The sequence below is a fragment of the Camponotus vicinus genome, unplaced genomic scaffold, assembly GCF_025532165.1.
Source record: "Camponotus vicinus isolate PSW18456_S1 unplaced genomic scaffold, iyCamVici1.0 SCAF_4, whole genome shotgun sequence".
Taxonomy (NCBI): domain Eukaryota; kingdom Metazoa; phylum Arthropoda; class Insecta; order Hymenoptera; family Formicidae; genus Camponotus; species Camponotus vicinus.
In genome coordinates, this window is record NW_028141976.1 from 22,425,662 (window position 1) to 22,441,382 (window position 15,721).

Consider the following 15,721-nt stretch of genomic DNA (forward strand, 5'->3'; position numbering starts at 1 on the left):
CCAATCGAAAAATATTTTGAAGCAAGTCTATTCGCAAATTATTTGAAATGTTTTTTAAAGGCTATAATTTGTTAGAATTTAAATTAATTTTTCTGTTTATTTAAAAGTTAATTTCATCAGTACAAGTGTATGTTATACACTTGTACTGATGAAATTAACTTTTAAATAAACAGAACATGTTATATTCAAATGAGAATAGTATAATCTTTTTTTTCGATTTAAGAAATTTATATTACTAAATTAAAGAGGAATTAATAAAACAGATTTGACAGATGTTTAATGCTTGGAATTAAGGTTGAAATAGTACTTATTCTTGGATGTTCGTGGTCTTTCTTGATGATGAAGATTTGTGAAGCATCGTTGAAAACGACGTACCTGAATACGTGTAAGTGCTATGAGCTGTCGGAAACGACAGGGGTGGAAAGAGATCCGTAATATGTAGATAACTGTGTGAGGGTAGGTCGTGTGCAAGCCCGCCTCCCTCGTTCGCCGGCATAAATTAGCATAACTCAGAATCGTATTCGGTTAAAGTATCCTCTATGCGCAACCTTTATTTCCTTTATTGGACCAAGTGATTGGGTCGTGTGTCGCTCTGACTTACACAATATATTTTAAAGGTAAGGATTACGTTATTTAGCAATTTCTGTACCCGAGAAAAAAATTATACAACCTAATTTATTGCCTAATTATTTAAAACTACTATTACAAAATTTTAATGCATTACTCAAAATTTATTTCATAGAAAAATGAAGATGGTACAATTATTATTTATGTATCATTCTTTCTAACAGTTATTAAATATATTCTTCAATTATCATATATATTCTTAATAATCATAAAATATCTGTTTGCTAACGAACTCAATAATATAACAATTACCATGAAACATACCACTTTCGAATCTTTATTGAAGGCATTCTTGTTTAGTAGGTGTGCTTGATACAATGCCGTCTAAATTAATTCACGATAATAAAGATGATGAGCGTCGGCGCCGCAAAAGCCCCTGTTTCTTAAGCATGACGATCGTAAAATGCCGAGGATTTAATAGCACTTCATAAACTCCTTTTAGAGGTTACATGATGTCGTAATAATCGACCATTCCGATGAATCCGTGCCGAAAATACGGAATTCACATTCTCTATCGTGATAAAATTTATCTCTCATCTTACTTAATTTTTTTTAAATTTAAAATACTTCATATTTACATAGATTTTGCTACAAAAGAGCGAGAAAAAAAGAGCTTTTTAAAAAGCTTTAATCATTTTAAAAAGAAACTTTAAATTTTATTTAAAAATTAAGTTACCAAGGAAGATTCTAAATTAAGCGCATAAAATGTTTGATGAAAATTAAATTGTGCATATTTTCCGCTTCTTTGAAGTATTCAGTCTTCTATCAAGTTAAATATTCAATTCAGTATTTAACGAATATTTAATTTAAAATCTAATTTAAATGAATCTTGAATGGAAGATAATTTGATCATGTAATCGTCGCTGTTATTTAACAAAACTAATTACTAGAAAGCTGATTATTATTGTGGATATCAATGGCAAGCTCGTGCCATATTCTCGATTGTCGAGCGTCATACAATACCCATTTATGTGAATCATATATCATCCTGTTGATCTTTTGAAACTGCCGCTATTTCATTCCACGCTTCGCTCGCTACACAGTTTGTCTTGCTGCATAGCAATTCAGGAGAATGTTATTTATTTTCCACGACCGTGAAGAGAAATTCTCGACGTTGAGTGTATCTATAGCAACGATCGTTAAATTTGCTTAAGACGTAAACTGCTGTAAACATTGGTGTCTAACTACAGTCGAGCGATAAAAACGAAAGATATCGGTCGTTAAGAATTAACGATGCGGACACGGAATAGAGGATCCGCGCTAATTCCGTGGATTATAGAAGAGCGACGATCGTGTTTTCTTAGCACGTAGGTAATCCCTTTTAGGAGTAACACCAAGCATACTGGTAGTAGCTATGCTACCACAACACGCGTATATATAATTATAAATAATAAACAAACATTTGATTAGAACTTTTTTTCTCCTTTTTCATATAATTCAATAAACCTTGTGAATAACACAATCAAGGATAAATCAATAGAACACGATAGAATACTATTCAATTGCTGCCGAGGCTTACTGAAACTTGATTTTTCCATTAATCCAGTTATGTGATAAGTTGAGGGTGCGTGGATCTAAATGGATAAATATGGGGGCGTTTCTACAATTCCCTGGATAGCAGAAACGCAGACATTGTCGTTAATACAATAATAATAAAGCCGGTCGCTCCTGCCATTCGTCTGAAAATTGTATGAGGTTTTCATGCATGACCGAATGTACATGGTTCGTTAAGAGAATTCAATCCTCTTTGGCCATTATCTACTCGTCTATACTTCAGATTGTTATAGAGTCACTCTTTTTCTCGCAATAAAAATTTTTAAATCTTTAAAAATATTACTGATAGCCATCAACAGTCGATATTAAAATTAATCTATTATAACTTATCATCGAACTCGCTTCGAAACACATGATTTTATCATGATTTATATTAATTTGTATTACGAGTTTGATCAGAGATTAAAATATAACCACATAATACGCTAATTATTATGGATAAATATATAGAGATGCACACAGATTTATTTTAACTCACCGAAACGAGTAATGCTGCAGCACGCCTTGAGAAATATCTGGAATCGTCGTTCCATTTGGCTTCGAAAATAGACCTGAAAAATCAATGTATAATACATGTATAATCTCTTTTCGCTTCACAAGTTATATGCCTATTATTATAAATGAGCTAAATACTTTGCCAGTATAATATTACTATGAGATAAATAATGCATCAACATTTGAAAAAAGCTTAATTTCGACATAAAATTCGAACATCCCGAAATATTTTGACCGTATTTTCTACCGTCACGAAAAACACATTCACCGCTTTGTAACATGCGACATAGAATTTATGGTAATTTAACTGCCGCCATGTTACTTATGACGAGAAGCAAAGAAATTTTGTTCATTTTACGATTATTTTTCCTCTAAGATCCAACTATTTCAAATGTCTTAAATTAATTACATTGATTCTAATGCAAATAAGTATAATTGAAATCAAGATAACTATATCAATTTAAAGTTTACTTCGCGACATCAAACCTTACATTTCCGCGCTAGAAAGTACATTACGCTCCAGCGCTGAGGGCTTAAACACTTACCTCTTGATTGAATGCCAGGAACGACAGAGATCGTAAAGAAGGTTTAGTGCCAGAACAGTAACGCCAGTTTCCTTCGCCAACATCGACAGGGCACCCAGACAAACACTGGACCATACGTAAGCTGTCTGTTGGCTGTAAAAAAAGAGAAATTTAAAAATTAGATAAAAGACATCGTACAATCATAAACTGAATTATATTTTTTACGGAATTGAAAAACATATATCAATGACTATTTTTATTTTCAGACTTGTCTAAAGATATTATAAATTCAACTATAAAATAATTATAGACTCGAAATTAATAATTATATATAAATTAGCGTAGTTTAAATAGCGTAGTTTAGTTTAGTTAATTTCTTCTTATTATTAAAAAAAATATACATTAAAAGATTCAATATAATTTACACAAAAAATCCACATAAAAAATCCACAAAAAATAATGTATTTATCATATAAAATAATGTATTATAATGTAAAATCTTTTCATATAATTTTATTATTTTATTATAAAATAATAAAATAAATATGATTTTGTGCAAAATCTATTATAAATAGAATAATTTAAAATTTCATAAATCCTTTATGTAATGATAAAATAATATATTAATTTCTACAGATATTATATGTAATAATAATATATTGATACACTTATATAATAAAATAATATATTGATTTCTACAGATATATTTTATGTAATATCTCCAATATATTTTTTCTGATCGAATATAAATACCGGTATTGAGAAACAATTCTCACATAGATTCAAAGACATGTAGGATTTATTCGTTTACGTCGGTTGGCATGTACATCAATCTACGTCAGGCAACAGATCCGTTACAAGATGTCGCTCGGGATTTTAGGAACAACAGGACCAATGTGAAACTGGTCTTGTTGTTCCTAAAATGCTGAGCGACATCTTGTCCGCTGGGACCTCGGCAACTCACAGTTAAAAACGGGCTAAAGTGCCGCGGCAAAATGAAAGTGTTTCTTACAATTTACATCAAAGCTTTCTAAGCAAGATTAATAGTAACTCGCCACAGCTATAGTGGAGAGCAAGTGAGAATGTATTCATTTTATAGAAAAGTAAAGTGATCGAGAGAACGACGACAGTCTTGAATAAGCCAAATGTATAATTGGAATTAATTATCGGTCGCTTACTCACCAAGGGATTTAAACGCGCAACGTAAATCGTTGAGAGACACTAAATGAAGGTGGAGTATCTAAGAGACACTAGTTAGAAAAAAAAGAAGATAAGCATAGAACAGGGCGATGAAGTAAAAATGGAAGGAAACGAAAGAGAAAGAGTACTCAAAGGCAGCCAAGAGTAATCAATTTCTCAGGTTCGAAGACAAGCATCTTACCCTCCTGGCCAGCCATTGGCCGCTTGACGCTAGTCCTACAGACGAAGTTTTACCTTCTTGTCTTCTGCAACCGCTCTTTTATGTTGGAGCACGACCTCCACGAAAGCTTTTTAAAGCTTTCGCAATCGAGTTCGTCTTTACAGATTTTTCGTCGTACTATATATGAAATTTGTTTTAAGTATTAACGCGGCAGCTTTCCTATAGTTAATTAAATTTATTTCAAAAGTAGTATAAGTGACGGAATACATCACATTGAATTAAAATGAATATCGGTAGAATAATCTCCCAGAAACATAATTGAAATTGTTTTGTGCATAAAGTCATTCTTCTTCTAGCTCTAACACTGAAGATCGATGTGAGCGACCCCCGGGGCACATTTACGACGCTCCCGCATAGCTATGGTAGTAGTTCGTGGAGTAAATTAGTTTAGTTTATAATTTTCAGGTTCTATGTTCATGAAAACGAATGGGGGTCGCTATTTTGGCGTCAGACTAGCGTCGTCGCGATGTTAAGCGTCGCTCGACATTCTTGACGTAGACGCAGTTTCTAAGTTCCCTCGGGTTTACAAAAGGTATTCTAGATCAACTTCGTAACTCATTAGATATGTATGCGTGAAATAGAGCAAGTTTTCTTTTCTCTCTCTCTCTCAGCACAATTGCCAAATTATCTTTTAGATAACTCTAAAGTTTTATATATTTATATATATGTATGTTATTGTTATATATATTTTTTGTGAAAAGATATGTATATATAAATAAAAATTTAATCTATAAAGCGTTTGTGAGTTCGTATTTGCGTTAACGTGAAAAAGAAATTAAATATCAAGAGCCAACTAACCTAAAGTAATATTATAGGAGTTTAAGCCATACTCACCCGTGATAGGCAAGGAAAGACAGTAAAAAGAAAATGCACGCTAGAACGTCCGCTCTGCCTACGATGCCAGTCACCTGCAACATAAAATGAGATGAGATATAGTAATAATGTTATAGCGTCACAGTAGCATTGCTGCGATATATAAATGCCAAATATAAGTACTTGTATTTTTAATGGATATATATGTGTGTATATTTATATATTATATACTCTAGTTTAAGATGCATATGTACTTCATCTTATTTTCAGAAATTTTATTCATTCAACAAGTTGTGCTTGAAAGCAATTCATTGCGTTTGAGCTTCTTGTATCTTAAGAGTAAAAAGGAAAAAGTAGAAGCGTACAAAGACTATGCCTAGATCCTCTCAGAAAATACGAAGCGACAGCTGATATTGGATTTAGTGGTGTAAAACGAGAAAACTGATCTGGAGGATATATGAAGAAGCCAAACCAAAGATCTTCATAGCGAACGAGATGATGAACAAGACAAGCGAGTACATAAAAGTGCGAAAGAGAAACGAAAGTGGGCAGAGTTAAGATTGTATCCAAGTTATCGACAGTCTAGCACGAGTGAATAACCGAGATTCTCAAGGATCAGCTCCAGCTAGAGAAGCCGACCTGCTACCGGAAGCTGGATTTAGCCATCGTATTCATCTCTCTTCCTTCCTTCCTTCCTTCCGTCCTACTGGACTAGAGTACCAGGTGTACCTCTAAAATTTACGAACCCCGTCCATCACGGTGAAACGGCCAACCTCCCACCTCTTAACGAATTAATTCCACGGAGAATCGCAGGGATACAATCTGCCAGGGCAACAGAAATGCGAGACAGAAATGGCGAGAAATCAGCGAATTTCCGATGTAAAGTTCTTTCTGAAGAAACATGTTAAGATTTTTTTTCTCTTAAATCGAAACATTTCAGCATTTCAAATATCTTATTGAAATAATATGTCGAAACACTTCGACCATTAATGTATATATGTTTGTGTATGTAATGTATTTTGAATTTATCATCCATTACCATATTGATTAAAACGTCATTAATTATATATTTGAATAATTTAATCTAAATATTTGAAATAATTTTCGCATAATGATATAGCATAAAGCTAAATTGATCGTAATTATTAAGCGCGAATTGTTGATGCCTTATTTAGCAATATATTATTTTCCGATATGCTTGACAAATAATTCAAAGATGCATTGAAAATAAACGACATTATGATTCATAACCGACGCTAAAATTATTATTGAGAACTGTAATTATAGATATGTCCGAAAGACATTGATGAATATACGCTTTCACGCGAGAGCGCAGATGCAATTAATCATTCAATTATAGTAAAACAGTATCAGGGAGAAGAGTAACAATTAGCATTTATTCTTCAACTTTGACATGAGTATGAAATATATGAAATACGCGAGTAAAATATGAAATTTTAACGATTTGTATAAAAAGAAAAAAAGAAATATATTATTGGTATTACTTAAAATGTCTTCGAAAATATTGTTTTATATCCAACTCGAACATTCAAACAAAATTCGCAGAAAATAAACACTCAGTTGACATTTCATTACAATCTCATTCTTTTTTGCCATATCTCCATTCTTGCTGCTTTTGTAGCAAGTGGACCCGGAGGAAATCTTGCTCGGGGAAACAATACTCCGTCAATGTCAAGGGGAATGAGAGCCGAGTCCGAGGCAGGCTCTCTCTGCTGGAAGCAAAGAACCATAACCGAAGGGTCTGCTTAAGATAACAGAGATTACGATGACCACTTTGCGATAGATTCCTTCAGCACCTGTCAGATTTATGGCGAAGGATAATGGGCAATTCGCTAAAACAAAAAATCTCCGGGAGACATTTAACCTAACTTGCAAATAATTCAGCCTTCGAACGATGAAGAAACAAATGCAAAGTGATGCAAAAGATAAGTAAATGACAAAATCATTTATTATTAATTTCAACTCTCGTGTATTCTTTTTCAATTCATGTCATCTTTTTCAATTTATTTTACAATTATTTTTATTTCAACTATATTTTCAAAGTGTCGGTAAACTGCTTTTTATTCTTAAGCTGTTAAAAAACGTATATGAGAATATTTTTTTCTAAAATATAAATTTGACATAGAAAAGATAGAGTGAAGAAGAATAACGGTGATCACTTGCATTATACTACACATAATTCGACGAATTTACAATATAGGTAAATACGAGCCAGTGAAGGTTGATGCGTTCGTTCGACTCGACACCAGTTTGCTCTAGTTTGTACTTAGTCGAACTCCGTTAGCATCTCACTCGTTCTGGAGTTCTAATTGATTATATGAAGCGTTACACTTTCTTAAGAGTTTGCTCGTTATTTTAAGATAACTCAAAGTTTTTTTTCAAGTTTTATCCCTTTCTCGATTCTTTTCTTTTTTATATCAATATATTTTTTTTATTCCTGGAAGCGTGGACTATTATTCAGATATTAATAACCCATTTCCGACTAACGTCGGAATATCTATGCAAGTTTCATGCAGAATTTTATAAAATTGTTAATTAATTATAATTTTAAAATAATAAATTATATATATATATATATAATTTAAATTCAAAATATATATAATTCAATCAATATATAAAATTCAATCAATAATATTACTTTAAAACTCTTTACATTTTTTATATTTTGTTTTTCAAAGAGATTTAAATAGTATAATTAATTATTAAATTAGTTATTATTAAATTTTACATTTTTACAAACTTAAATATGTTTCATATTAATAATAATATTATATTATCGTACAGTAATCTAAAATTATAAGTAAATATTTATTTTTGTGTCTCTCTCAGTTCTATTTTTGTATGCAATAGAGAATTAAACGCGTACGTTTGTATGATATTAATATTCTCGTAAATTAATTAATTAATATCGTCATTTAATGCGGTAAACCACAGGCAACAAGGGGAGAGAAAAGTAGTGATGTCATATCAACGATGACATGCACGACCTATAACATACGTCAAATTTTCAGTGTGAGTAACACAAGCTCTCTGTACGGGATAATGTCACAATCGATTGTACATTTAGCGAAGATAATTCTGATAAAGCGCACAATGAGTATAACAACATTAATTAGCCAATTCGCAAATATTTCGCAAGTGATTTGTGAAATGAATAAGTAAATCAAATCATTATTTTAAATGTCATACCCTGCTCCCTACAAGTCAGTTAACTCATATTCGTACATGTTACATAATTCTCATTCATTATATTATATATCACGTGAAATTGTATTAGACGAATGAAGATGAAGATGTAATTCACTCTCTCTGTCTCTCTTTTTCTCTATTTCCTTTTGATTAGCGTTAATATTGTATTTCCGACTTTGCGGTATACATATGCATACATATTTTACCGATGATATAAAATTAAACGTTCAAATACTGTACGATGGTATGAGGAGAGACGCATGCCAAGCTCAATTCCTGGCGTTGAATCTCCTGTGAAGGAAACACTCTACGAACCGGAACGATCGTGCAGCTTCATGTTTAATTTGGCCTAAAACCGAGCTCTGCGGGTAAACCCATCCTCTCGAACACGCCCGTCCCTTTCCGCGCGCTCGCAAAATTCATCCCTTCCGCGGAACCGACGTAGACCGATAGGAGGGTTCGAGTCTCTCTCACTGGCAATATACACTGATACGGCAACGACGTCGTAACCACGAAACGACAGCTCGGTCACTTGGTTCTCATGCTGCAGCCTAAGCGCGAACGAGGCGCTTTTCGCGAAAGGAAACATTGCCGTGAAGTATAACGACGTTCAAGAGAGCATCTCGTTTGAAATGTACACGGTAGCGTGATTACCTTACGCTGTAACAAGTCAACTGCAGTAAACATGTTTGCGATGTATACCCCTACTAACAACGAGCCTTGCCTGAAAATACTTTTTATTTATAGTTGATCATCCGTAAACTTGAAGTCACAAGATTTAGAACTGCGATACTGTAAACTGCAAGATGGTACATTTAATTACATTTGATTAGAAAATAATAATAAAAATGATAAACATTAAATCATAAGGAGTGCAGATAAGTAGGCTTGTTGTTAAAAATTTTCCCAATTTGAGATTGGACTTCATTTTTGACTTGATAAAATTTATGATGTCTGGATTACAAATATGCAACCTTCCAGATGAATCGATTACCGTTTAATATTTTCACGCTTATAAAAATTTTAATTTTTATCCTTTTAAAACTACTTTTTTCACCTGCCATTTTCTCTGGAACGATAATTCAGCTCATTTGAAAACTTGTACACTTTATTTAAGCCTACTACTTTATTTAAGCCAAAAATGTTCAATCTCGAGTTGAGAAAATTTGGGCTATAATTATGATTCATTTTTTTACATTAAATTTTTTTCTATTATTATTTATGATAGTCACATTTTTCTACATACATATAAAATATAAAATATAGAATAATTTTTCTTTTAAACTTATATATTTATATAATAGTGAAATATATACATATATGTGCTCGTGTATAATAATGCGTAACCATATATTTCTATAATCTCATAATATAACAAGAATGTACAGTTTCGGTGTAGTCTAAATGTTCTGGGAACCGCCGTTATATTCGCGAGTATAAGCACGTACGAGAAGCCGGCAATATTCTGACCTCTTTAATATTATAGGAGGCTTTAATAAAGCCTGAGCTTCTTACAGACTACTGTTCGCTCTCCATTTTCTCTTTCTCGCGACAACGACGTCGTTAAATCTCTCCGAACTTGCTTTATAAAAGACTAACGAAGTGGACAAACGCCAAACCGATAATGAAAGAGACTCGATAGTATCATTCCTAAACAGTAGTATTATAAAGAAAACCTTATAATATTAACGTAGCAATTCATTTATTATATATCATTTATTATGTTACGAAGCATAACAATAACTTGCATTTTTACATCTTTATTTGCAATACTCCGAACATCATTCTGACAACCTTGTTAACCTCGTTTGTATTCCATATCAGTTGTTGGCGGCACAAACAGATAACGGAGTGGAAACGAAGAGACGGAAAAGAAGAGACAGATACTTTACTTCTAGCTTTTTCTTATCTGCGAGAGTAAACATATTTTTATTTTTATTTTACTTTGAAATAGTGATACAATTGTTCGAAATTTTAAACAATCGTAATAAATATGACGCGCACATTAATTTTTATTTTTTATTTAAACGTAAAGTACATGATTTTATAGTATAATATAGTATTTAGTATAGTATAATATATAGTATTTCAAATAACAATTTAGATAATGATTCTATCACAAAAGAAAAATAAAAAGATATATCGCGAAAAGATATATAAAATGCTTTACATGTATAATAATCATCGCAATATCGCTTCAAAAAATATTTAATCTTAATTTAAACCTTTCATATGATTTGACATTTCTGATCGAAGTATATTCGCATCGATGATCTAATAATTAGCGATATTTTACCGGAGATTTTTCGAGCAACGATCGAGAAAGAGGGTTATCTTCTCACGCTGATTCTTAAACCTACCATCAAAGCGGCATACTGCAACCGATTCACCCTTAAAAAGTTTGCACTCTCCCCTTTCTTCTTCTCCGCCCTCTGAGCAACGGCAATATCCTTTAATGAAACGTCTAACCGCTCGTACGGAACATTGGGATGATCGTCATTGCGGCCACTATCAAAAGTATTTTCTCTATTTGTCCCCAATTACCGTCACAGAGGTTCCTGCGGTTCTCCTCGAGTTGAGTCCGGGAGCGGAGGTCGCTAGGAAGTTGCCGGAGCAACTTTTGTGGAATGGAACTTCAATTGGCCGCACGTGTCTCCATCCACGTTCTAAAGCCAAATAAGGGACGCGTTCGCCTTATTTTATGATTCATTCAAGGAAAATGACAGTTTACGTGTCTGTATTATATTATAATGTATTCATGGTACATGTATCGCAAAAAAAAAATATATTATTGTGTCATAAGCAATAATTTCAGTTTATTTTCATAAAATTATTAAAATTATTAAATATTTTATAATTTTTAATACGATGATTGTATTGATACAGCGACTCAAAATACGTATTATAAATCAATTATAAGTTACATTAAAAAACAAATACTTGGAAAGTCTACTAAAAAATACAAGGAAATAAAAAGGATCCTATGATCTTGTTTGCAGAACGCTTGTGAAAGTTTAACATTGCTCTCAAAGGACATATATCTATAAAGATGCATATATAGAGATAGCACTTCAACTATAACGCTGAGTTTAATGGTGAAGTTTTCCGCATCATAGAAACGCAAAACTGATAGCATGGAATAACGAGATGAAAATGTAGGTAAAATTGAAAAAAGGGAAGAAAATTAATCTCTTTAAATATCAAGTTATTTTAATATATTTTAACAGCTTATAAAATGTTATTTGCGGAAATAAGAAAAAGTTTAATTTCTCCGTTCAATTTAATCTGTTACACCCGAATTAAATGGAATATTTTTTATATGATCGGCGTTTTCATCCTGAATGTATGCAGAGTTTTTTTTAAATCATTGCTCCCATGATTTTTTTTCATTCAACTTCCTTTTTACTTCTTAAAAAAAATTTATGTTTCAGATTGTGAATAAAAAGGATAGTTTGCAAAGGCGAAAATGCTGAACATTCCTTCGAATGTTTTGCTAAAATATGATTGCTGCAAAATAAATGATTCTACAATGAAAATGATAAATTGTAAAGTCTGTGTCTACTGTTCGCACGTAGAGAAACACTCGTTTCTCTACACGCTTCTTGACATAATCCTCTGAGGGTTCTCTATCCTGGTGTAAATTCGAGTTTCGACCGTAACGAGCGATCCACCGGATATGAGAATCCATCATCGTGCCGTATCACGTGGCGGGTGAGAATAGGACTGGAGCAAGCTAAGGGACGGGCAGGACGAATACTGAGCTCGTATTCTGAGAACGTCATGAATCGTGCAATCAAGACCTGAAATTCTCAGCTTCAGACTTCAGCCAGCTGATACCTTCCTACTTCCGGCTGTTTCCGGAATAGAGAAGGCGGGACACCAGCGGGATACACCAGCGCGACACCCTTTTGTGTCAAGCGTTAAACCGATGAGAGAATAAGAGAGAAAAGAAGAGAAAAAAAAGAGAGAGAGAGACAAGAGAGAAAAAAAAGACAAAAGTCAAGTGTACCTAAATCATTTGAAACTCATTCGCGCGTTGTTTCACAAACAAAACGACAAAGCGCGAATTGTTATGCTTAATAAACAATTTCGTCCTGTTATTGTTCACGTTGCAAATATGTTGTGTAAAATGGCACTTTTGCATGCACTTCGATCTTCGATCGCTGACAAATATTTTTGCTCGCGTCACCAACTTACAGATATTTTCTGAACGAAGCTCCTTTGGGAACGGAGCGACACGTTTCCTGTAACGTTTCGACGTCAGCTCAAAGGGAGGAACACCGCTGGAAACGGGGAGAGAAAAGTTTCGTCCGCGTGAAACGAGGTTACCTCCTCTACTTTGAATCGACGTCCTACGAATCGTGCGCGGAATTACGCTGCTGGTAGTTGCGAATACCGTCGCCATGAATATTTCACTGCGGGATTTCGCAAACGCATGCGGCCAAGAGGAACGTAGCGAGGCGGAATCTTGCCAATAATGTGTAAGTGCTTTTAGATAAATTGCGTTTATACCGCGCGTTACAGCAACAAGAACTTAGATTGACGTCGATATATTTGCATCAAGTTCCTCATTAAGCTTCGGAATATAAAGCACACACCAACTATTTGCAGATAGACTAGCGTAAGGTACGAGGAAAATATCTTAAAGTGAGAAATATCAAAGGCCGGCGGAGAATGAACAGTGATGTGCGGAAGAAGGTAAAATGCTTACCGTAGCGAAAATATTCTGTTGCGAATAACTCCCCCGTTTTCTCGGCGAATTAAATTTTTCATTACAAACTTCTCTCACCGTAAAAAAATAAAGAGAAATCCAACTGCATTCTCAGCTGCAACCGTCTCAACGGCGGCGTTTCCGTTTCTAGCGTAGCTCGGCCCTGAAAATCCGCCGAGCTCGCAGAAGCCGCGATATTTTTTCTCCGGCCAAAGGCGAGGAAGGCAGCCGACATTCTTTTTGTCTTCTTGCAGAACGGACGGCCGTGGGATTCGACGTGTAAACGATATCACCGCCTGTCCATTGTGCCCGACCGATAATTCTTTCCGCCTCGTCGCCGAGAAGCCGAGAAACTTTCGGCTTCCGCGTACCGTGCTCTTTCCTCCATAAATCAGAGATAAATCACTTTTAAACTCACGCTGTTAACTCCAGGTCGTCGCCGACTTGGCCGACCGACGTCCGCGGATTCCCTCGGGTAAGAACGACGAAATCGATGGTCCACGAGATAATGAATATGTCTCCCAGAACCCTTTTGATTGCCGCAAAAAAACGAAGGCGAACGTACTTAATTAACAGACTCAAACGTACGATGAGATAATTATCCTACACTCCTCTTGAAATTTCAATGCTTTACGTAGTACTCTTTTTATCATTGCTCTTATCAAACTTTTATCGACTCTTGGATATGATAATAATGTATAATACAGGTAATATATTTCCCTCTGCAATATAAAACTCCTATAATTTCCGATAAATTTCTTTAATATAATAATCTCTTTCAGTCTTTGCTTTAAGCCGCAAAAAGATAAAATTGACTTTCACGAGGAAGAAAATCTTCTTAATTTTGTTTCCAATCTTCTTCATCATTGTTACAATATATATCATTGTTTATTTCTTTTTTATTTCAATGAAAAAAGCTTTGATTGTTTATATTTGAATGTGTTCACTTTAGCATATCGATTATAGGTGACAGATAAATTTGCAGATAGATAGTAGCATATACAATTAAAAATTCCAATAGGTTTCATACATGTATCAATCAATTCCGATAGTCGATTGTCATTGGAATGTATAATTTACAAGGGCTTTGCTAATTCCGAGATACTGGAATCGGTAATCCATAGGGATCTGTGAATTACTTTGTTAATCTAGGCCAACCGAGTGAGCTTTCCTTAATTTAGTAACCAGGCTATTATATGTATTAAGTACAATTATCCCAGAATATCAGTATGAGTTTACTGTATATACAGGGTGACCCATTTTAACTTAGGCAGCCAAATAACTCGAAAAATAAGCAAGATAGAGAAAAATGTTTTAGACAAAAGTTGTATGGTTTCGAGGGGGCCATAAGATGGTATCATTGGTTTGACCTTGAAGAGTCATTTGAAGGTCACGTGAAGGTCACTTCAATTTTTTTAAATGGAACATCCTATATATTTTTGTACATTCTTGTAGCTCATCTCGAGAGCTTTCCAAAACACTATAATTAAGTACATTTTCGTTAAGTACTTTTTGAGTTATGAGGCTTGAAATAATTTCTTAATTTTACATAAACCGTAAAATATCTTGTAAAATATTCATTTTTCGATTACCTTACCTTAATAGTTTTATGTACAAAATAATGAGAGGAATCAATTGGTGTAAAGAAAACACATAGTTGTTTCGAAGAAAAAATATGTAATTTGCAATTAACAATTCCATATTTTTTCTTAAAAACAACTATGTGTTTTCTTTACACCAATTGATTCCTCTCATTATTTTGTACATAAAAGTATTAAGGTAAGATAATCGAAAAATGAATATTTTACAAGATATTTTACGGTTTATGTAAAATTAAGAAATTATTTCAAGCATCATAACTCAAAAAGTACTTAACGGAAAGGTACTTAATTATAGTGTTTTGGAAAGCTCTCGAAATAAGCTACAAGAATGTACAAAAATATATAGGGTATTCCATTTAAAAAAATTGAAGTGACCTTCACGTGACCTTCAAATGACTCTTCAAGGTCAAACCAATGATACCATCTTATGGCCCCCTCGAAACCATACAACTTTTGTCTGAAACATTTTTCTCTATCTTGCTTATTTTTCGAGTTATTTGGCTGCCTAAGTTAAAATGGGTCACCCTGTATATATATATATATATATATATATATATATATATATATATGTATGTATAATTATCTATATACATACATATAATATCTATTCATTGTAATGAATAATGCGGACATAATTTCTAATATTCAATAATTTTTAGTGATATGTTTCATCAAGCTATTTACTAGAAAAAGTTAAAAAAAGAAAGAGATTTAACATTTATAAATTTTAAAAAATACGCGTATAATTTTACGCGCTATCCTCGAT

At 33.3% G+C, this 15,721-nt stretch overlaps 1 protein-coding gene across 5 annotated transcripts in view; it reads right to left on the reverse strand.

The window, feature by feature from the left end:
* LOC145971119 (protein O-mannosyl-transferase TMTC1-like) overlaps positions 1-15,721 on the reverse strand; it is a 230,681-nt gene that overhangs the window by 55,325 nt on the left and 159,635 nt on the right. For all 5 annotated transcript variants that reach the window (XR_014438770.1, XM_083098435.1, XM_083098434.1 and 2 more), the window contains 3 exons: positions 5,455-5,528; positions 3,222-3,353; positions 2,660-2,732 (listed from right to left, as the gene is read on the reverse strand). Coding sequence is in view for 4 of the 5 variants with exons in the window: in XM_083098435.1 (XP_082954561.1) it covers positions 2,660-2,732; positions 3,222-3,353; positions 5,455-5,528 (279 nt within the window). In the remaining variant the exon portion in view is untranslated. The remainder of the gene's footprint in view (positions 1-2,659; positions 2,733-3,221; positions 3,354-5,454; positions 5,529-15,721) is intronic.